The sequence below is a fragment of the Wolffia australiana genome, chromosome 7, assembly GCF_029677425.1.
Source record: "Wolffia australiana isolate 7733 chromosome 7, ASM2967742v1".
In the NCBI taxonomy this organism is placed as follows: Eukaryota; Viridiplantae; Streptophyta; class Magnoliopsida; order Alismatales; family Araceae; genus Wolffia; species Wolffia australiana.
In genome coordinates, this window is record NC_135841.1 from 16,353,953 (window position 1) to 16,377,191 (window position 23,239).

The following is a 23,239-nucleotide window of genomic DNA, read 5'->3' on the forward strand; positions in this document are numbered from 1 at the left end:
ACATACCTACATACCTACATACATACATACCTGCATACATTAAATGAAGAGGGTTTGAGATATTGGGATATGGTGGATAAATCTTATATAATTTTAGTAAGATATAAGAGGAAGAAGAGACCAAAGGGTATTAATATGATAGTATGAAGAGATTAATTAATTGTATATATATGTGGGTGTTTATGTAGATTAATAGGTGGAGATAGGTTATAGATATAAGATAGAAGTTTAAGATCTAGAGGGATATGGAGAGAACCGATTTTAATTTTTAGTAGAGTTTAAGGATTTAGATAGGGAGGATAGTAGAAGATAGTAGGGAGTAAGACAATCAGTCAATAGGCAACTATTTATATTGGTTTGTGGGGACATTGTATTAATAGAATATGGCTTATATAGAATTATATTTTGTAATATTTTTTTATTTTTTTATTTTTTTATAAAAAATGAAATTAAATGAAAACATAATCCAACTACAATCTTGCTTCTATCTGAATCTATGAATCTAGAAAGGGTAAACTAATAAGGATCTACCATGGAAGTGCCAAAAAACACCTGATTCGCCCTGGTTCAAGCTGGCTGATAAAGGGGGTCTCATGTGAACTCTTCCTGTTCAAATGGTGCACATCAATCACTGCTCTCACACCCCGATGTATATCTCTTCGGCCATTAGGGAGGGAGAGATGTACACCTAATTTATCCCATGGTGGTATAAATTAGGAAGGTCATGGTACTTTCCTGATGTCGTCCTGAGCCAGCTGAGCCATTTAGAAGCTGTCATGGGCTCTGGTTTGGCTGGACTATCTCTAGAAGGGTCTCCCACCGCAGCTATGAAATGTTTTCAGGAGATAGTGATTTCCAGTCAAGAAGGTCCCTTTTAAGGGTCACGGAAGACCTCCTAAAAGCATAAGATGGAAGGGCTCTGGCATTGGGGTTCCTACACAGCTGTTGGATTACCTCTAGTAGTTCCCATTGGCCAAAAACCACTGTCCAGCTGGAGGAGAATGATGGCCAGGAGTAGAGTCTGATGGCTATGCCCCTTGCCGTTGGATCTTCCTTGAAGAGGGGTTAACAGATGTGATTAAATTGTAGTCTGGAATCCGTTTTCTGTATAGCCCTGTCTCCATGTTAGCTACCCCATCCGCCACCTTGATAGCAGTAGCATTTTTATTCGCCTTCAAAGTGGCCCCCGTCATCCGTGTAAGTGATGCCAACATATCACATGCCTGATTTAAGGAATAAAGGTTAGTATACTAGGTTGTTTAAATCTCACCATCTGATCTTCTTATAGAATATCAGGCAGATAATGTTATCTTAGTATGCCGTTATGACAGCTTAAAGAAGTGGGCCCATTATGATATGGGCTTCAGGATGGTTAGGCTCAAAGCCTGGTGATTTCATTATTTCTTATTTTCTTAAGATCATGTCTGGAGGGGCCACAATCTTTCTCTTATTTTTTCAGGCCGGCCTGACATAGAACTGAAAGCGAATCTTTAGAGAGATATCCCATATCACGAAAATCAAGAAATGTGGTTGTTATATAAATATCGAGCTGGAATGTAAATTGAACAAAATAGATCATCTATCCCACGCACTTGTGTGTGCTGCACATTCCCTTGTATTATGGGCTTAATGTGGACCTTAACTTCAGCCTTTCATGCGCTGGTATCGTTTGCATGTCAGCGCTCCCCAGCCGCTGGCTGGCTTGAGCGCTATGTGCTTGCTATTCTACAGCTGGTTTGGGTGTTGTTGTACCTTGTTGACTCGGGGCCCCGGGATATTCATCCCCTTCCTCTTCTCTCGTTTCTCTTCTACTTTTTTATTTAAAGTTCATTTTTTTTCCTGAAAAGTATTAGACACTACACTCAAGAGAAGAGTTTAACCCTACAAAATATAAATAATACAGTCACGACAAGAATTAAGCCCAAAAATATGTTCTACCCCATTAAAACTCACAATGTTAAAACATATTTTGAATGAGAAATTTATTAGCCCATAACTCATGTTAACATCATAATAAAAAGTGTACTTATAAAATAATTGCTCAATTAATGCATGAAATCTGAAATCATTATTAAAATGTGGGAAATATCAAAATAATGATACAAAAATAGCCTAATAATATGTATGATTTCATTCTTAAAATGAAATCATCATTTAACCATATTAATCTGAACATTATGAACTTATCTTTCTATCTCTTATCTTGTTTGAACTTAAAAGTTCCTGATTCTGGTAGATCCTAAAGATTCAGACTTGGAAAGATGCATTCATATCTCAGTAGATGTTCATTAACGTTTGAAGAATCTACTTTTTTTCCTTACATTCCCACTCCCTTTAATCATTTTATGTCTAAAAATGCATGCTTATCCCTCTTTATATCTTTCAAGTAGTCTCTTTCTCCACCTAAATACTTATTGTTATCCCAAGTTTATATCCCAAAATTTTCATCAAGAGCAACTATTTGCAACTCCTAACTCCATTTCGATCATCCCATTTATCATTTATTCCATTTGTCTCCCTCACATCATTTTGTTATTTTGTCTGCCTAGAATGTCCCGTTATTTCAAGCACTCTCTATATCTTGCTTCAAGTTCAAAAGGAAATTAAAAAAAATACATTTTCCCCTCTAAAATTATGGTTGAAACCTTTGTCGCTCCTAGCCATGTATGTGGGGGCTGCACTCACATGTCATAGAACAGTGGGCACATATTTATGGTTGCCATGAAATGTGCAGATGAGTAGAGCGCCCTCCAAACACAGAACTTTCTAGATGTGGCCAATTTGGCAGAGTTTTAAAACTCCCCTATAGGGGCCACAATGTCTGACGTCCTCCTCCATGCATAGCTGCCATATGGATTGACATCTTATAATGTAATTCTTATAGAGTTTCAAGTGGAACATTATTATCAATATCATTTGCTCAGTTTGACTGTAAGTGGCATGAAACAGATGAACTATGGGGCATAACGTTTTTAGGAAAACTGTGCATGTATGATTTATAATTAGATGATCCATCCTTTTATTAATTATTTGAAACAAAAGGACTGAATAAATTGCTTGTGAGATTTATTTTCAAAGTGAGTGTGTCTTATTGTGCTTAATTTTAAAATGAGATTCAGGATTTTCAATTAATCTTAAGGATTGTGAGAGCTGAAGAAATGAGGATGAAGAAAAATAAGTGTAAATCAAGACCTATGCTTCAGCAAGGAAACATGAACAGTGAAGATTTTGGCAAAATGTTTGGGTTTCACATAGGCAACGATGCTAGTTAGTTCCTAACCATATGATTATCAATTTAAAGCTTGTTAGGAATTGAAAACTATCTAAATTATTGCATCCATCCCCATCTTTGCATAATTTTAATGAGTAATGAGACCTTAATAATCCATTATACAAAGAAAAAGAGATGCACTAACTTGATACCTTGGGTCATTGTCATTATAGAGAATATACAACAAATTTTAGCTCATGCAATGTCATATGACTGATAATCCATTGGTCACCAAAACAAAAGGTACAAATGCAAGAAAAAATCAATTAATATAAAAGTAGTAAACAATTCTAAAACAGTAAACTACAGATTATACCTAAATATATTTTTCAATTTGATATTTAGAGATTGTGGACATTGGAAACATTATCAATTCATGATATAAATTGTATCAAGAGGTTTGATCATCCTCCCAGACGTCTACAACACTTGGCAGTCATAAACTTGATAAGATGCAAACACACATTAAATTAAACATATAAGTAATATGTCCCATGTGTCTTTTGGAACATTAACTACGCGTATGTTGTAAATTAAAATTTGGGGTTTTGACCAGCAGGAATTTCCTGGTTTGCTTGGAATCTACATTGCAACTTCATTTTAGATAAAAACGAAAGTCAAAATATCAGTTTCTATAAAATTGCAAAATGAATTTATTTAAAATTGATAAATCATCAAAAAAATTATTATACTATTTGAAGACTACTTTTTTCTTTTATACATAATAATTTCCACTTGAGCGAAGCTAAAGACAACAGCATTCAGAAAAAAGTTGTTTAAATTAAATGAGTCTTTATATACGTAAAATACAAAAAAAATTATAAAGATCCTTTGTGAAACAGAAAAAAAATTCATTCCAGAAGAATTTTTTTGCTCTTTCAGGAGATTGGAAAATAAATGAAAGATAAAACGATCATGCCTCAAGAAAAGATGGGTTTTCTAGCTGCACGAGATAAACAACAGCCAAGTTTAGCATGGAAGACGGAATAAACAAGAATAATTACAATGATGAGTGATTCCTCCGCGTCGAAATAAATTCAGTCAAATGAATATCGGACGTGATTTGATGCACGATAAAGACATCTCCTGGCAAACAGCCAGCATTTACGCCCACCATGATGACATCTACATCATTTTTCGACAATTTCGTTGTGATTCAGGCCAAATTTCACCATTGAAAATTGTTGAACTGAATTGATCGTGGTATAGCTGTAATAAAATTTTGTAACCATTCTGAACAGAGTGAAAACCCACATATGGAATGGTTAGAGATGAAGGGTTCATGAAAATGAGAGACCACATCGAACTGATGCTGTAGAGGTCTTTATCACTGCCGACGATATCAGTTTTCCAAGCGGAAACATTATTTTCAAATGGTTTCGACCCTTAATTCAAAACCCTGAAATATAAATATTTTTCTTTTAGGCACTAAGATTTGGTCCCAAAAACGTGGTCAATTCCTCTGGGGCCACTGTTCTGAATAAGGGGAGGAGTGATTGGCTGTCACGGTGCATTTCCTCATTAAAGATTCAAGTTGGCCTTTTTTTCTTAATTTATTTATTTTTCCTCTTTAGCCCATTAGGGCAATAATTAAAAATAAATAATATATTGCAGAGAGAGAGCGCGCAGAGGAAAAAAGAAAGCGCAGGAGAAAGAGTAGACGGACAGGGAGAGAAGGAGATTAGAGCGCGTTATGGAGTGATAGGGACTGACGGAGAGACAGATGTATCATGATAGAGAGTGATAGAGAGAGAAAGGAAGAGTGGGAGAAAGATTGAGAGATGTACAGAGATGTGAGAGAGAGAGAGAGATGAAAAGATAAGAGGAGAGATAGTTAGAGTGATAGACTGACGGAGAGACAGATGTATCATGATAGAGAGTGATCGAGAGAAGGGGGAAGAGTGGGAGAAAGATTGAGAGATGTACAGCGATGTAAGAGAGAGAGAGAGATGAAAAGATAAGAGGAGAGAGAGTTAGAGTGCTAGAGACAGACGGAGATAGAGGGAGATGGAGAGATAACGCGAGATAGTAAAAGAAATATTGAGAGATGGAGAGATAGTAATAGAGAGCGATGGCAAGTTATAAAGGTACGTAGAATGGTGGAGAGAGAGATAGAGAGAGAGTGATGGAGAGTTACAGAGAGCCGTGGAGAGAGAGATAGAAAGGATGGTGGAGAGTGATAGAAAATGATGGGGAGTGATTGCGAGGTGGAGAGAGAGTGATGGAGAGAGAAGAGAGGTGGAAAGTGACGGAGAGTGACAGAGAAGTAGAGAGAGATAGATGGAGAGTGATGAGACATGTAGAGAGATAAAGAAAGGATGACAGAGAAAGAGACGGAGGACGAGTAAAACAAGGAGATTAATAGCTGAAGTGGGAGAGAGAGAGATGAAAAAGAGCGGCAGCAAAACAGAAGTGGAGTGTCAGAGAAAGAATTGAAGAGAGAGAGGGAGAAGATAGCGAGAAGAAGGAAAGAGAGACAGCAAGAATGAGAGAGAGATAGTGAGAGAGTAATTGTGAAAGAGATTGAGGGTGAGAGGTGTAGAGAGTGTGATTGTAAGTGAGCAAGAGACATGGAGAAATGAGGTGAGAGAGATGAAATAAATAGGGAGAGGGACAGAGAAATGGTCCGAAGAGCAAGGATACTTACTCAGTGGACGAAGTCAACAAAGTCATGATACCATCATATCTGATAAATATTCTAAAGTTCCAAGTGAAGGCTGATATTTTCACCACAGCACTGAATCTGAAAAAAAAATGCGTCGATATCTATCTAGGCAGCAAAAACTCTCACATCCTAATAGGCCAAGGGATTTAGACCAGTAGCACCGCATTTATACAGCCATCATTTTCCGGATTATTTGTGACCTGCGCGTATTTCCCTGCATCCCACCCAAAATACAAAATTAAATGAGAACAACAAATTTTCATGACAATAGTTTAAAACTGAAAATTACCCCATACGACTTTCCCGGCGGGGGTGACAAGCCCAAGCTCACTGACGTTGACCTTGAAAAACAAAGAAGCCACAAATGAGAATGAATTAAGGGAGCTGACAGCAGGAGTTTAGTGAATGATTATTCACCTCAATGATGGTTCCCCGAGTAATAACACCCAGAGAGGTATACATGACACCATTCGGGTTCTTCTTCACTCCAATAATTTCCAGGTTGAACGTGCACTTAAGCTCGGGGTGGGTGACGTGGGCCTTGGTGAACCGCAGGCCCATCGGGCGGATGAATCGTTCGTACTTCGGTGGCTTTCTAGTGAACGCAGGACCCACGAAAGTCACCTTCGACACCATTCTCTTCCACTGCTTAGCTGCATCAAAGATCATTAAAAGTCATTAGCGTAAAGCTAAAAACTTAACCATAAACCCTTAACCTGAAGCATCCAAAGTTAGCAGATGCTCCATCGTATCCAAGTAAAAATCATTCCAGTATGATGGATGGATATACACTTACACTTTCGTTTTCCTGATCGAATAACTCGAAACATTTCATCTTCTGCCACTGGTCTCACCTACAGAATCAAAACCCATCAGCTATAAAACAAATAATAATGAATACACGAAATTAAAAAATATTTGCAAAGTACTCATCGAGTACAGTCTCTAGAAAATTACTTGAATGCATCAGAGGTGAGGTTACAGAATATCACTTACTTTTGGCAAGGGGACGTCCCATTTTCCTGCCTTCTCTTTCCTCTTCTGCTTAATTGTGTTACTGAGAACCTAAAGGAAAGGAAACAAAATTAGCACAAGTTTAGCATATCGCCGATCAAGGGTGGTACTCCAGATGTAACAGAGTTTTATTCTTACTTTTGCACGAGTTGTTTCATCACGGTCCAAAAGATACGCAGGAAGAGCTCCATCATGAACCTTGTCATCAACCTTGCGTCGAGAAGTTGACTCGTCATGCATAGCAAGGCTACAGAATGAATATAAACAGCATCAGCCTCATGAATTTCCACAAAAAAAAACTAAATAATCCATCAAATTGTGTGTAGCCAAAAATTAATTAAAGAGGATATCATTTTCACACAGATACCAAATAATCGACCTGATAAAACGAAAGACTCAGAGCATGCAAAGCGCAAACACTAAGCGTAATTTGAAAAAATCCGCCTCAAGTTCGTTAGATAATTAGAAATAAGTAAACGATGGGTATCGCATGAGAAAAAACTTTATTCAATTTCTCCACGAGAATGTCTACGATAGCGAAAGACTAGAATAATATTTTGTGCCTAACAGCGTCAAGAGTATAACGAATAATGAAGAAAAATTCAGAAGACAATTAAGTTCCATTCAAAGAATCAGAATTCATAACACATAATCCACGATGTCATCGAGTCAGTGAAAAATCGGTGCAAAAGTTTTTTCACAATATAACATCAAACGGTCCAGAAAGAAACCTCTTGGCGACGCCTTAAACTCAGATACAACTAAACGCGATGATAAACAATGAATTTGCATTAAACGCAGGTAGAATTATCCGGAGAGAGGCAAAAAATCTATGAAGATACTCACGTCTTCTTCATAAGGGCCTTCTCCGCATATCTCTTCTTCGCAAACATCTTACCCTTGAGCCCAATAGCCTGCACCAGAGACAAATTCACTAAACCATCAGCTCGGGAGAACACGCAAACGATTGCAAACCAAAAGAAAGACCAAATTCCAGAACCTTCTGGGCAATGGCGGACCGCCTGTGCACTTCTCGTGCCTCCTTCTTCCTCTTCTTCTCGAAATGATCAGGGCGGTAGCCATGTCGCTTCCTGTGAAGGTCAATATAATCTCCCTGCGGCTGTAATCAACAAGCAAACCAACAGACGAACCAATTCATCAAGAACAAGAACGAGAGATCAACAAAGAACAGGGAAAGATTTAAAGAAAAACAAACCATGGCGACGAACTGGCACGCGACGAAATTGAAGCGGAGGGAGGGAGGAGCTGCGAACGGTCACCGGTTAGGGTTATAAAACCCCTGCCGGGCTGGGTCGAACCGCTTCAGAGAGGCCCATATGAAACGGCCCATTAAGGGCCCAATAGGCCAGGAAGGGGTGGGCCCGGGGCACGGATCGCGCAAGACCGCCAGCTAGAGGCACGTGAAAACCCGGAAGGCGTCGAACACGTGGCATAAGATTAATGCAAGAGGAACTTTATAATTAATCTTGGCCCTACATGCTTGAAAATCATACAGAGGGCGGGACGACGACCCGACAGAGCGATGAAGTCGGCGGGACCCACCACCGAAGTTTCAAAGTCCTCGCATTGGATCGCTCGCCTGCTCTGTTTCTTCCTCCCATGGCAGCGTGCTCGCCGGAGACGAAGCGCAGACGAGGTCTTCAGTGAATCAAATCCGATCTTCAATCTCTTCATCTTCCGGAGTTGAATTCACAGAGGAAGAAGCTTCTCGGCCTCGGAATTTGGGCGAATTTCTGGAATGCGCGGGGTTCTGCCTCTTCTTCTTCTGCAAGAATGGCGATGCGGAGCGAGAACTGGAAGAAGGAATTGAAATTTCTCCAGTTTTTCCATCTCCTCGCCGCGATTCTATGTCGAATTTCTTCCGTCTCCGGGGAGACAGATCCCGGCGACTTCGCCGTTCTCGAGGCTTTCCACAAGGGGCTGGAGAACGCGGAGCTACTGAAATGGCCGATCGCCGGCGAGGACGAAGACCCCTGCGGATCCCGCTGGCCGCACGTCTTCTGCTCCGGGAACCGAGTCACGCAAATCCAAGTCGCCAAGCTGGGGTTAATCGGCCCTCTTCCGCATAATCTCAACGAACTCGCCATGCTCGACAACGTCGGCCTGCAGATGAACAACTTCTCCGGGCCATTGCCGAGCTTCCGCGGTCTGTCGCGGCTCCGGTACGCGTACCTCGGCTCGAACCGGTTCGAGTCCGTTCCCAGCGACTTCTTCCAGGGCTTGGACAGCCTGCAGGTGTTGTCCTTGGAGTACAACCCGCTGAACCAGAGCTCGGGCTGGGCGCTGCCCGCGGACCTGGCCGGCTCGGCCCAGCTCTTCAATCTCTCCCTCAGCGGCTGCCACCTGGCCGGGGAGATACCCGATTTCTTAGCGGGGATGGCCTCGCTGACCCACTTGAAGCTCTCCTACAACAATCTCTCCGGGGAGGTCCCCGCCGGCTTCTCCGAGCTCGGCCTGCAGACTCTCTGGCTGAACAATCAAGCCGGGGAATCGCTCACCGGACCCATCACCTTTCTCTCCTCCATGGCCTCTCTCACCGACGTCTGGCTCCACGGGAACAAGTTCACGGGGACGATCCCGCCGTCCATCGCCTCCGCCACCTCGATCCAACGGCTCTGGATCGACGATAATCTCCTGGTGGGAACTCTCCCGGAGAGCTTCGCCGCCATGCCGCAGCTCCGGTCTCTGCGTGTGGGCAACAACAGGCTGGTGGGTTCGATCCCGAAGCTCTCCGTCGAGGAGTTTTCCTTCTCCGGGAATTCCTTCTGCGATTTGACCCCCGGGTCGCCCTGTTCTTCCCAAGTCAACGCTCTTCTCGGCTTCCTCGGCGGGGTCAACTTCCCGCTGGATCTCTCCGAGTTTTGGAGCGGGGACGACCCTTGCTCTGGCCCATGGCCGGGAGTTTCCTGTCTGGGGAAGAACGTCTCCGCCATTAATCTCCAGAACCGGAGGCTTAACGGCGTCATCAGCGATTCAATCGGGAGATTAGCTTCCTTAACGGAGGTCAGACTCAACGGCAACAACCTCTCCGGCGCGATTCCTTTATCTCTGACGAGCTTAACCTCGCTCCGGCTCTTGAATCTCTCCGAGAACAACCTCGCCCCTCCAATCCCAAAGTTCCACGTCGGCGTCAAGCTTCTACTCGACGGTAATCCTCTACTCGACGGCTCTCCTCCGCGGCGACCCATCCCGGACTCGCCGCCGCGCACCTCGAACCAGTCAAAGCATGCGGGAGACGGAACCAGTACAGACCCATCATCATCAACACAATCATCATCATCATCATCATCATCATCATCAGGGTACGAGATCGCGATCGCGGCGGTGGTGGTGGCCGTGACGGCGACGGCCTTGGCTGCGATCTTCGTCTTGCTCCGGCGTCGGAGAAAGAACAGAAGGTTTCCAGAGAGTGGGGAGCTTGTCATCGATAGTGAGATGGACGCGTCGGGGAAGGAAGAAGAAGAGATCAAGATGGCTAGCGGGCTTGAGTCGGGCGATCTGCTAATCTCCGTTGAGGCGATGCGCAGAGTGACCGGCGGCTTCGCGCCGGCGAACGAGCTCGGGCGCGGCGGGTTCGGCGTGGTCTACAAGGGGGTCTTCCACGACGGGTCCGCCGTGGCCGTGAAGCGAATGGAAGCGGCGGTGGTCAGCCGCAAGGCCATGGACGAGTTCCAGTCGGAGATCTCGGTTCTGTCCAAGGTCCGGCACAAGAACTTAGTCTCGCTGCTGGGCTACTCCGTGCAAGAAGGCGAGCGGCTTCTCGTGTACGAGTTCATGCCCAAAGGCGCGCTGAGCAGGCACCTGTTCGAGTGGAAGAAGCTCGGGCTGGAGCCGCTGCCGTGGACGAGGAGGCTCGCTATAGCGCTTGACGTGGCCAGAGGGATGGAGTATCTCCATGGCTTAGCTCACCAGTCCTTCATCCACAGAGATCTCAAGTCCTCCAACATCCTCCTCGACGACGACTTCCGGGCCAAAGTCTCCGACTTTGGTCTCGTCAAGCTCGCGCCCGACGGTCAACACTCCGTCGTGACCCGCCTCGCCGGCACCTTCGGCTACCTCGCCCCTGAATACGCAGGTAAACTGGCCTGATTTATCTCTTAATCGAGCATTTTTTACAAAAAAAAATCTGATGGCTCGGCAGTGGCGGGGAAGGTGACGACCAAGGCGGACGTGTTCAGCTTCGGGGTGGTGCTGATGGAGCTGGTCACGGGGCTGGCGGCGCTGGACGAGGCCCGGCCGGAGGAGAGCCAGCACTTAGCCGCGTGGTTCGTTGCGCTCGGGCCGTCCAAGGACAAGCTGCGGGCCGCGGTGGACCCGGCCATGGTCTTGACCGAGGACGCGTTCGAGAGCGTGTCGGTCGTGGCGGAGCTGGCCAGGCACTGCGCCACCCGAGACCCCCGCCAGAGACCCGACATGGGCCACGCGGTCAACGTGCTGGGCCCGTTGGTGGACCGGTGGCGGCCCGCGGACCCCGGCTCGGAGGACTGCGCCGGCATCGACTTCTCCCAGCCCTTGCTCCAAATGGTCAAAGGCTGGCAGGCCGACGACTTCTCCGGGGTCAACTCTGCCGCCCTCGACGACAGTCAAAGCAGCATCCCGGCCCGGCCCGCCGGCTTCGCCGACTCCTTCACCTCCGCCGACGGACGTTAATCCCCTCCAAAATCCAAATCCCCCCCCCCTCTCTCTCTTTACAGCCGAGGGACAGAAGAGGAAATAGATTAATAACGTCTTAAACGGGCCGCTTTCAGGGCGTGGCGGGCTTCCACGGCCCATTACCGTGGTGATGGAGAGGGTCCGGCCCAGAAGGCACCCTCCTCAGATTCCACCTCAGCAGATCGCCGCCACCGTCGGCCTTCTCGCCTCCCGACTGAAAATTACTCTTCCGAGTTAACCGCGAAGAGTCCTCCCAGAAGAAGAAAGAAGAAGAAGCTACCTCAACGGCGAGGATCAGACGAGGGCGACCGCCGGCGACGGCGGAGGAGATCGCGGCCGTCAACAGCAGAAGGGAGATCGCGGCGAGGAGCTTGTCCGCCATTAGAGGTATATAAGTTTGATGGTTGATTTCCGAAGGTTTCGAGTGGGATTTATAGGACGGAGAGAGGCAGTCGAGTCCAGCCCGCTTCCCCACAGACAGATAGACCGAATCGACGGCCATGATTGATGGCCTGCCGGCGGCGGGGGTCGAGCTCGGAGGAGGAGGAAGAGCAGGGGCCGAAATTATTTATAATTTAATAATTTCCCATCATCAGCGGCGGCACAAATCGCACACGGTGGCAGCGGCCGCCCTCCGTCACCTCGCCGACCCCGGGATATCCTCCGCCGCCGGCGAAGATGACGTGAACCGAGCCCGGAGGAATCTCTGAGCGTAGTACTCGGAGATCGTCGCATTGATGGCGATAAGCCCCTCAAACCCCGCCGGTTGATTCCTCACCTGGTACAGTCACCTCCACCTCCTCGACTTAAATAACCCTCCGAATATTCATGAATCATGATCTCAGCCGTCCGATTCCATAGAAAAACGTGTCATTCATGGTCTAATCTTTTCATTTTTCACACATTTCATGAGATTTTTTAGTTAGGGGCTTAGCCCGAGCTGCTTCCTGGTCTTGCCCACGAAGAGATCGCCGGACTTGATCTTGCCCGGAAGACAGCCGAAGAGGGTGAAGTAGGGGAAGTGGGCGACCCCTTCCTTCCTCCCCAGAGACACTATCGCAATCTTCGACCCGGGTTTGTACGCCTTCAAGCTCCCCCTCGCGGCTCCGCTAATCAACCACTTCAGATTCTTCTCCACCACCGCCGCCTGCTTCTGCGCCAGATACCCCTGCTTGATCTCCTGCGCAATACCCATCTCTCAGAATTATCCTTTTATTGTATAAAATTTGAGATTAAACTCACATTAACGTCTGTGATGTCGCCGATGGCGAAGATGTTGTGCTTCCCCAAGACTCTGAGGCTTTCATCGACCTTCAGACGGCCACGCAGGTCGAGGCAGTCCTTGAGGAACGTCTCTCCCAGCCATGAAGAGCTCGGCGGAGCTCCTGTACAGTTGAAGATGCAGTCCGCTTGTATGGTTTCTCCGGCGGAGGTGGTGAAGAGCTTGCTGGACTCGGCTATGGCGTTCAGATCGATGGACTGGTCGAGCAACACGTCCACTCTCTTGGAAGTTAGCCAGGCGAGGGCCTTGTCGGAAGATTTGGGACCGACGAATTGCAGCAGTCTGTGGCCGTTGTGAACTAATGTCAACTTCTTATCAGGAAAGTCTACGGCGATCTCTGCCGCGAGCTCGACGCCGGTCGGTCCGCCCCCGATGATCAGAATCGAATTCGACGATCTGATCTTTTCGTTTTCTGCGAGAGGAGGATAATCGATCTGGGTATGAATGTTTGAAAGGGAAAGTGAAAGGAATTGAGAAAACGACATGATCAGAATCGAATTCGACAATCTGATTTTTTCGTTTTCTCCGAGAGGGGGATAATCAATCTGGGTATGAATGTTTTAAGGGGACGGTGAGAGGAATTGAGAGAACGATCTGATCGGAATGGAATTCGACGATCTGATCTTTTCGTTTTCTCGGAGAGAAGGATAATCGAGCTGGGTATGAATGTTTTAAGGGGAAGGCGAGAGGAATTGAGAGAACGATCTGATCACCATCGAATTCGACGATCTGATCAATCTGGGTATGAATGTTTTAAGGGGAAGGTGAAAAAAATTGAGAGAATGATCTGATCACAATGTAATTCGACGATCCGATCTTTTCGCTTTCTCCGAGAGGGGGATAATCGATCTGGGTAGGAATGTCCTAAGGGGATGGTGAGAGGAATTGAGAGAACGATCTGATCAGAATGGAATTCGACGATCTGATCTTTTCGTTTCCTCAGAGAGGAGGATAATCGATCTGGGTATGAATCTTTCAAGGGGAAAGCGCGAGGAATTGAGAGAACGATCTGATCAGAATCGAAATTCGACGATCTGATCTTTTCGTTTTCTCCGAGAGGAGGATACTCGATCTGGGTATGAATGTTTTAAGGGCAAGGTGAGAGGAATTGAGAGAACATACCGTCTAGGAATTGTAGGAGGCGTTCTTCTTTTGTTCTTGGGGGAGTGGACGATCGTCCGGTGGCGATGACCAGGTAGTCGTAAGGGATCTGGCGCCCGTTTTTTAATAAAACTTCAGAACTTGTTACGTCGATTGCGCTGGAAGTGACGAGTCTCACGTTGCTTAGGTACTCGCTGTGGTTGAACAGCGACCTCTCAGCGAAAGAAGGTTCCACCATCGCTCTGAGATTCGCCCATGGGATTTCAAAGTACTCCTTCCTGAAAGTGATGGAACCCCGCATTAATCAAGATTTGTAAAAGAAAAACCTTTGAGAAAGCTCAGATCAGCTTCAGAATTTGAGTAATTCGTCGCAGGAAAACTCGATTTCAGTAGCCTATTAGGTGATCCGGGAAAAACATCTAACACAACCCTAAATTTCAAGGGTTTTAGCGTAAATGCCGAGCGAATCGGAGATTCGAGTGATCGAGGGGCTGGGGATGATCTAAGCGGATCCATCAGAATAAATTTCCCATGGACTTGACGAGGAGTTCGCCAAAACACTCGATTTCGGTAGTCTATTCGACGATCCGCGAAGAAGGCCCTAAACATCTAGATCGTGATTTAAATGCGGAGCAAATTGGAAATTCAAGAGATCAAAGAGAAATAGAGGAAGATACGTACGGATCGACGAGAGTAACGTCTGCATGGAACTGCATGGACTTGGCGAGGGCACCGCCGGCGACTCCGCCACCGATGATCACCAGCCTCTTCGTGTTCCCTCCGTCCATGACAAGCGAACGCGAAATCAAAAAAAAAAACCACTTCCAAGAAGGCGATTCAATCTCTCTGAACTTGCTCGATCCGGAGGAAATTGAACCCCTGAAGCACGCAATCGCGTTGCTGGATCGGAAGAACAGCGAGATTTAAGATGGACACGAGAGATTCGATCGGAAACTGGGGAGAAAGTAGAGTGTCGATTTCTGACATGTAACAATCGCTAAATTAAATCGAGTCAACTACCTCCAATCCTCTGGCGACGCGCATTGAACGAGTCGCCTACTTCCGGACGAAGGAAGTCAACTCGCGAGAATGACCCCCCATTATCCGTTCAAAGCCCGGTTGGCCCATTAGCAATAGTGGCCCATAACTTAAATGGCCCAAACCAGTGCATGTCACACCAGAAGTCTAGATGGAGCTCCAAGTGAAAACTTTCATCCATGATGTATTAAAAGCAGGGCACGTAGGCGAAGCACTGGCACGCGACGTGGAGGTAAAACCTGGCGGGATCCGCCGACTTGAAAATCCTAATGTAGCAGGCAATGACAACGCACAGGGGTATGAGCACTACCCAGCTCACTCCGTTCAATATCCCGTGTCCCTGTGCAGCACCCACATCACGGTCTTTGACCCAAAGACCGGGTCATAGGGAGACTAGTGGCATTCCCAGGTTCCCGTCACCATGGTTTTACTGGCTGCCGGTGTCTGTCGACGCTGGGTTTGTACTTCTCGTTAATTTTCTTATCATAAGGGATGGGAGATTGATCAGCTTAAAAAAATTGTGGAATGGTTGTGGCTCAGTATATTTAACTGGTCCACAACAATGTTTGCATGTCCCAGGTGATCATATCACAAAGCATATTAATCAGATATGGAACAGGGAGAGACGAACACGAGTTTGAATCAATATACTAAACTCGGCTGTCGATATCACATATTGGTTTCAAAAAAAATTATATATGATGTTGATATCTGTCTTAATATTGGCATACGCATGGATGCACATGTCGCAGATATCCAATATTCTGATTGCAAATGTATAATGTTTATTACATTTTTAAATGATCAGGTTAAGATTCCTCCCGATTCTTTCCCTCTCTCTCTCTCTCCCTCACTCTCTCTCTCTCTCTCTCACTCACTCTCTCTCTCTCTCACTCACTCACTCGCTCTCTCTCTCACTGTCCATGATCCAAGTATGAAAATTCAAATTTCGAGACCTTTGTTGCTTCCAATTTTTCTCTCCGTATAAGTTAGCCTCTCCCTTTGTTTCTCCCTCCCTCTATCTTCTCTTTCTCTGCCTATGTTTCTCTCCATATAGCTTCTACCTATATATTTCTGCCTTTTTTCACTACACTTATGCCTCAATGACATAGAATAGGCCCAACTTCCCATGGAATTACACACTATGTCATTTCAGAGGGAGAATTCTGGACTAGGCCAAATTTAAGCCGAGTCCAAAGATAGCTCTCAAAATGCAATGAGATGAGATGGGGAGTCAAATTTATACATATTTTGGGCACTTTACTACCCATTTGAAATTTATTCTAAGCAGTTTTATCACTTGCGATCATTTCCTTGTCCCATGTGAGATAAATTTATATGATTTAATTTAGAGCATTCCAAACTATTTTTCCGGGCTATTGGGTCATTGAAACAGTTTTAGTTTTGGGCTTGAAAGGAGCACTTAAAGGGCTGGGGGCCACATCTTGGGTCCCTTTACAAAATTCAAAGAAAGGAGCATGAGAATATTCAACTTTGAATAATGAGAAAAGAGGAAAGAATGGCAAGGAGAGAAAATAATAAAAAATAGAAGGGCATTTTTATCATACCCTATGTATAAATATTCACTTCCTCTCTCACATTATCTCATTCTAGACATGCTCTAGTATTGGCCAGCCAGTAGGACCATGCTCCAAGACTCTTCGTTTTTCAGCTTTATTGATTCAAGTGGTATGAAGTGTTGATCCTTCTCTTATTCTTTTCTTGCAAAAAAAATGTCTGATTCTTGAAAAATATAAGGATCCAGGTTTAAGAAGAGCCATTGAGGGATCAAGACATAAGAATCAACAGCGTATAAACCAAATATAAATTTACACCATAAACACCCATCCATTTTACATCACTTTCTTTCTCTATATGCCCATTATCTGTCACTTTCTCTTACTATAATCCAAGAAATTATCTCCCTATAGCTTAAACACTATATTTCTTTTTTAAAGCTAAATTTCATTTAAAAATCCACAAAGTTACCTTTCCAATTTCCCATCACATTTTTTGTATGTACAAATATCATTCAAAATTTTGTCTCTTTTAGTTGCATCACATACCATTTTTCTCTCTTGAGATAGTTTAAAATTTTCCAAGTCTGGGTCCCACTAGGGTGATCAGAAAGTTTGAGTCCCACTAAGGCCATGTTCCTGATTCTGCCACCGCCGCCACTAAATACCTAAAATATTATTTATCATTTTGAGTTATTGATCATCTAATATATGAATATATATACATGTATATGTAATTAGAATTTTTCAGATAGACACATCTTCTACTACAAAGCACTGCTCTGTAATAAACTCAAAATTAGGGGTTAAATATGTCATTGTTGATTCATTCAATGAATGAAATTTATACACCAACACTCATGGAAATTTATAAGATAGTGGATGGGTATGATCTTCTCCACATGGGTGGATATAAGGGATTTGTTCATCTCTAGATAGTGATTCGGATTATAGACAAAAAGGGATAGACATCATGCAAGAGGTAGTGTTGTGATGGAAATGGTGAGATGAGAGGAGAGGTGTTAGGTGTTGGATGAAGATATCAATATCACTGCTGTAGAAGTAGTTAGGGTGACATGAATATAATGGATAGAAATGGGGGAGTAGCATGGGCAAAGGCGTAAGGAGAAGATGTTGAATATCAAGAATTAGTACGGAATGAGATGGATGAAGCTAGTGATTTTGGGTTTATTAGGTAAATGGAAATGAAAACATGGGTGTAGATAATGACAATGCAGATGATACATGACTTAGTTGGTACATGACACTGGATGGTAATTGATGACGGTTAATGATAATGATGAAACAAATATGATTTGCCTAAGTGAATGTGTTGAAGATGGATCCATGTAAGGCAAGAGATTAACATGAGGTCTGATGTAACACAGCAAGGCCAGGATCAAATGCTTCAGTTAACCACAGGACAGACAGGTAATATGTGATGCAATCGAGAATGAATTATGCGAACGTATTAAAAATAGTAACGAGGAAGTACAATGGAAAACCGCTGACCTAGGGCAATAGTCCATATAAACAACACAAGGGATCTAGGGTAGCGGACTGGCTCCCAATCACCCGACATACCTCCTCGAAGAACAATGAGGTGGAGGACAATCACTGTCCACAAGCGTCCACGACCATCGTCGAGAGCAACCTAAATCTGACACCAGGAATAATTCCCTATCTCTCATTTTGGTGGCTAAACCTACAACTCAAAAACTCTGTCAGGGAGGCAAACAAGGACGATATTGATGAAGGTAATAATACTGGAAAGAAAGGGGAGAGCAATGTGACCTATGGGCCAGGGCCCGGGTGCTTGTGATGCACGTGAGTTCCGTCCAAGGGCAAGCTGACGAGATCAACGCAAGTTGGTGACGTTCGAACAAGCGGGGATGGTCGAGCGCAGACGAGTGGATGGGTACGAAGTCCTGATGGAAATCATCTTTATTCAACCACGACTGGCCAAGTGGGATAGCAGCAATCGAGTCAAATTGGGTCATAACGTTCATACGAATGTAGAAAGAAGACAACCGGTCGGTGCAATCGTCCACCAGCTGAGAAGAGCATAAGGCTCGCCAGGACGAAAATTGGCGATGGCGTGGACAATCGAAGAGGTCCTAAATTAGGGGTTTAGGCACTGAACCGAAGTTCGGAAATTCTCCATTGTCGTCGGGGAGGATGTCGGTGAGGGTGCTTGCAACCGAAATGGCCAAAGAATTTCGTGGCCCTGATTGTAGGTCAATCGCAGGGTTCGGGCACCGACGGGGAACCGACGGCTCACGGTTGTCGGCAGATTGTACGGCAACCAGCACATGAAGGATCGACAACGGCGCCGCAAGGGACGATGATCGGTGTGGCCACACATGCGGATATGGGTTGATGCATTGTGGACGTCGAGCGAGGGCGACCGCCTATGAGATGTCGCACGGCTCTGGGTGGCGGCCTGGCAATGTCCTGATCAAGGGTGACTATGAAGGGTCAGGGGACGTCAGTTGCCAGCTACGATGACGTCGGCGAGTGGAGCTACGCAATCCTACTAGTGCATGAGGAAGAGGCAACACCGACGAGTGGCAGCGGCTATTCTTCGGGCGGCAGCAATGGGGTCAACTGCCGTGAACTTGGCGACGACCGCGGGTTGTTCCATTGTCCTCTTCTTCAAATTTACTCTGGGAAACACGAATGAAGATCTCCATGGAGGAGAGGGTGGGAACCCCAAAGAGAGAGGAACAATTTTCTTCAAAATGAAAATCCAAGGGACACAAGGGGCATACCTTCCCTTATATAGGGTAGGGGTGGTTTCCCTAATGGGCCAAATTAGGGGAAACGTCCAAAGTGACAAGGGCATTCCCCTAATGGAAAAATAAAACCAAAAACATGGAAACGCAAATGTGGGGAGCCCAAAACACAGGGGCCCTACATAAAATCCATAAAGACACTGTGAAGAAATAAAATGAACTCTAGGGACCTGCCGTCAAGCTTGATATCTTGAAACTCAAATTCTTCGCATCGGTTCGGGTTCCACGACGCGTCTGTTTACAAGCTCAGGCTTGGTCTTTCAGATTGTCCTCCATCAAGATCCCTATGTTTCACTAGAATCAAAGCCTTTTCTTGATTCAAATCAGCATCCCCCCTTCTCTATTGTCCTTCTCCAAGACCTCAAGACATTAAGAACACTCTTGATGAACCTTCAAAACTTCACTTTCTTTCAAGTTGTCTCTTGAGGACGAAGTGAGATTAAAGATTGTTTTTAAAAACATCCAAGGCTCTAATTATACATCCAAGCATATGGATGGAAAGCGCTAGGAAAAATAAAACTACACTAAAAATTTCAGCTTGATTGGCCTTCCGGGTTTTCGTATTTCAAGCCCTAATTTGGACAATTCCTAGCCATCAATTTAATCCAAAAATTTCTCTCCCCTTAATCTTGTCAGCCCCGTCGTGTCATTTTTAGGGTTTTATCTTTAAATGTGATAATTGCCTTGGGATTCCCCCCCCCAATAATGATCAATAGCTCGCATTGTGCGACGTGTCGCTTCCTAAGAAAGAAAAAATAAAAGAATAAGAATACACTAATATGATATAAAATTAAAGAAGGGATGTGTATTATGGTGACGTATCAGCGTGCATCACATCAATGCACAACATCAATTGGCACAATGATTTACTAACACATTAGCCCCACATGTACACGTGGTATGTCTTGGGACATCCCCATTAAGAATTGATATCTCCTAAATCACATTTGATCAGATTACTCTAATTGCTTTATTTGAATTGATGTTTGTTAATCACATTTTATTTGAGTTAAGACAATTGATCTTTTAATTTTGATTGATCTGATTGTCTACTTTGAATATTTCTGATATTAGTAAACATCAGTTGATCTCATCCGACTATCTTATCACAATTGAGCAGATTTATTACCATTTGATATTATTTTAGATTTTGACTGCATTTGATTATATCTATTGGTAGTTGACATTGATTGACATTTGATACACTGTTTGTAACTTGAAAGTGGGAAAATAGAATTCAGAAGAAAACTAGGGTTAGGAGAAAAGTTGACCTAAGGTCAACAAAGATATTGTCATCATATTACCTTTCAGGGAAGTGCACTAAAGGGAGGAAGATCACATCCACTTGCACACGGGAAGGAGGCCAGAGACGTGAGGACTTCGTCAGCACAGAGTGGACTGAGGGGGAGGCTTAGAACACAGCTCGAAGCTGAGATTGAGGTCGAGGGAGACGTCGGCACCGAGCAAATGTTTTAGTGTGTGATTACTCAAGATCAGCGATTGTACATCGTGAACAGTTTTTCTCACTTTGCATTTGCCAAAGTGGTTAGTGGAGTCAGGGCGACTCCTCGGGCGAGGCGCGGCTGTAGTAAGGGCACATTAGTGCCCCGAAGCAGGGTAAAAAATTTACTGTCCTTTGAGTGAAGTACGAGAGAGTTAAACAAGGAATTCATATAAATAAAAAGGAAGTAGAACTAATTCACCCCCTCTTAGTTCAACAGTTATCATATCATTTGTTGCTGCCATGACTTTTGCACTACCATGACTAAGCAGGTGAAACATCACATTGGTCATAACCTTGAAGATCATGGGGTTATACCACCTCCTCATCCCATGATAGTAGTAAGGCACCCCAGATATGCATCACTCATGAGATGACCTGCTCCTTGATAGTACCCCCTACAATAGTCTGCATCTGATTTTATAGACTTCTCATTTGATGGAGCTAACATTGACATGCATGGATTCTTTCTAACAATTGATGACCTATCACCTTGGGATAAGCACATCAGAGTAGTCTAATCAACTTCGCTCCCTCATTTCATTTCACTCTTTAGGTTAAATATTCAACAGAACGATGTGGAGAGGGACTTTCTTGGGTTCTGAAACTTGATTTGTTCTTCTAGTGTCTTCTTATCCTACCCACTTTCTTCCCCTCTAGTTGTTCTCTCCTTCAGCACTAGACATTAATCAGCTAGTTCTTTTTTTGTGGGCCATCAGCATCCCTCCCCACATTCTAGAACCACCCCACCAACATCAGCACATGCTTTTTGTCGTCTATGCATGCTAAAGCTTTCTGTTTTATCATTGGTATACTTTCTTGCACTTGTTTTTCCCTATAGTCATTTTGGATTTTCACACCTAGTAGTGGAGAGTTTCAGGTAATGGAGTTTATAAAATGCCACAGATCACACCAGTATTTACATAGTAAATGTCTCAAGAGAACACCTTCAACAAAATGTTTGCACTGCTACCTCCTGTTAAACATATTTTCATTTCATGCCTTCCCTATTTTGTCTCATTGAGAATTTGACAATACTACACAAATGATCACGGTTCTATTTATCCAGTAAATACATCTCTATAAAGCTTATACTCTTCACACATCTACCAAAAATGAAAATTTTCATTTTAATTAGATGTCTTCTCATTTTCCACAAGGAAAGGATCACAGAAGTACATGTCTTCACAAACCTAGAGGAAAGTCCTTGGTTGGCACATTTAGTAAAATATTTGGTCTCCAGAAGAATAGAAGATGATTGGACTGCAAAATATAGAAAGAAATTTATGAGACATTTCCCATTTTATTTTTGGGAACACAGTAAACCATTTTAGTGAGGAACATATCAGATTCTGAAAATATGTTTCCCAAACAAAAGTATAGAATTATTGTAGAATTTTGGCATTCATCATTTGATGGAAGCAATTTTTCTTCAAATTTACAAATTACAAAATTCTTCAGTTTGTTTTTTTTGGCCAACATTACTCAAAAATTCATATGAATTTTATAAAAATTACTTAAAATGTCAATCTATGGTGAAGTTGAAAAATAAAAATCCTATGTTGCTAAAACAAGTAATTGAAGTTGAAACTTTTGATTTATGGGGCACAGATTTTACAATACAGTTTTCACTTTCATCTAGACATGAATATATATTTAGGACTGTTGACTACATGTCTAAGTGAGTGGAGACAATCCCCACTAATACCAATAATCACAAGTTTGTGTTGAAAACCTTAATCAATATATAGTGATGGTGGATCCCACTTTAATAACTTTTATTTCAGGTATCTACGAGACTAGCACGGGGTTCATCATGAGATTGGAAATTTTAATTCATCCTCAGACAATGACCAATTTGAAGCGAGTAATTGAGAAATCTAGAAGATCATTAAAACAAGGATATATCCAGATGTAAAGTGCAGGGTGAGAGATTGCCTAATGCTTTATCAGCACAAAGATTAACTTATAAAGAACCCATTTGGATGTCCCCTTTATGGTAATATCATTTTCCCATTTGGAGTGAGAGATTAGGATTCAAGAAGAAAGTTTCTCTCTTTCTTAAAGCTTAATGAATATAAGGAACTAAAGTGAGAGATTGCCTAGTTATTAATCCGTGCTTCAATTAATATTGGGGTAAGTAGTATGATAAAAAAATAGAACATAATTTCTTTCATTAATTTAATCTAACTGCATCTTGGAAGGTTTTTTCACTTTTAAGTTATAAAATCATATTTATAGAAGTTATGCGCTTGTAATGGATCGAGAACACCTCTTAATGGTATGATTTCCTAGGTGTCGTGGTATGCAGAAACTCCAGCATACCACCTTCCACTACCCCATCCCATTTATTTGTTTGGATCTCCATTCATTGGAGTCTT

At 43.7% G+C, this 23,239-nt stretch overlaps 3 protein-coding genes across 4 annotated transcripts; 1 reads left to right on the forward strand and 2 right to left on the reverse strand.

Annotated features, from left to right (window-relative positions):
- Positions 1 to 5,928: 5,928 nt before the first annotated feature.
- Positions 5,929 to 8,276, reverse strand: LOC144705313 (Ribosomal protein S8e family protein). Its single transcript, XM_078577920.1, has 9 exons — positions 8,167 to 8,276; positions 7,951 to 8,070; positions 7,797 to 7,864; positions 7,089 to 7,197; positions 6,933 to 7,001; positions 6,733 to 6,790; positions 6,354 to 6,589; positions 6,226 to 6,277; positions 5,929 to 6,150 (listed from the first exon to the last, which is right to left on the reverse strand). The coding sequence occupies exons 1-9, from the start codon at positions 8,167 to 8,169 to the stop codon at positions 6,083 to 6,085; spliced, it is 783 nt and encodes a 260-aa protein (XP_078434046.1). The 5' UTR covers positions 8,170 to 8,276; the 3' UTR covers positions 5,929 to 6,082.
- A 257-nt stretch (positions 8,277 to 8,533) lies between these two features.
- Positions 8,534 to 12,867, forward strand: LOC144705311 (receptor-like kinase TMK4). Of its 2 annotated transcripts, XM_078577917.1 has the most exons (4): positions 8,534 to 11,046; positions 11,113 to 12,011; positions 12,221 to 12,405; positions 12,547 to 12,867. In XM_078577917.1, exons 1-2 carry the CDS (start codon positions 8,745 to 8,747, stop codon positions 11,619 to 11,621), a joined length of 2,811 nt encoding a protein of 936 aa, XP_078434043.1. In that variant the 5' UTR covers positions 8,534 to 8,744; the 3' UTR covers positions 11,622 to 12,011; positions 12,221 to 12,405; positions 12,547 to 12,867. The 2 variants fall into 2 exon arrangements, with proteins under 2 accessions (XP_078434043.1, XP_078434042.1); XM_078577916.1 differs by having other exon boundaries at positions 11,113 to 12,405.
- On the reverse strand, positions 12,456 to 14,984 carry LOC144705312 (uncharacterized). The gene is made up of 4 exons (XM_078577919.1): positions 14,689 to 14,984; positions 14,029 to 14,285; positions 12,867 to 13,318; positions 12,456 to 12,804 (listed from the first exon to the last, which is right to left on the reverse strand). The coding sequence occupies exons 1-4, from the start codon at positions 14,793 to 14,795 to the stop codon at positions 12,547 to 12,549; spliced, it is 1,074 nt and encodes a 357-aa protein (XP_078434045.1). The 5' UTR covers positions 14,796 to 14,984; the 3' UTR covers positions 12,456 to 12,546.
- Positions 14,985 to 23,239: the final 8,255 nt, after the last annotated feature.

What these genes read in the sequence shown, in the direction of transcription:
- LOC144705313 (XM_078577920.1), bottom strand. An exon ending in GGTCCGCCATTGCCCAGAAG is followed by an intron (nt 7,865 to 7,950) that starts GTTCTGGAATTT and finishes TCTCTGGTGCAG; the next exon opens with GCTATTGGGCTCAAGGGTAA. An exon ending in AAGGCCCTTATGAAGAAGAC is followed by an intron (nt 7,198 to 7,796) that starts GTGAGTATCTTC and finishes TTCATTCTGTAG; the next exon opens with CCTTGCTATGCATGACGAGT.
- LOC144705311 (XM_078577916.1), top strand. Translation starts at nt 8,745, where the DNA reads ATGGCGATGCGGAGCGAGAACTGGAAGAAGGAATTGAAATTTCTCCAG. An exon ending in CCTCGCCCCTGAATACGCAG is followed by an intron (nt 11,047 to 11,112) that starts GTAAACTGGCCT and finishes ATGGCTCGGCAG; the next exon opens with TGGCGGGGAAGGTGACGACC.
- LOC144705312 (XM_078577919.1), bottom strand. Translation starts at nt 14,795, where the DNA reads ATGGACGGAGGGAACACGAAGAGGCTGGTGATCATCGGTGGCGGAGTC. An exon ending in GACGTTACTCTCGTCGATCC is followed by an intron (nt 14,286 to 14,688) that starts GTACGTATCTTC and finishes CATCACTTTCAG; the next exon opens with GAAGGAGTACTTTGAAATCC. An exon ending in CCTCCTACAATTCCTAGACG is followed by an intron (nt 13,319 to 14,028) that starts GTATGTTCTCTC and finishes CTCCTCTCGCAG; the next exon opens with AAAACGAAAAGATCAGATCG.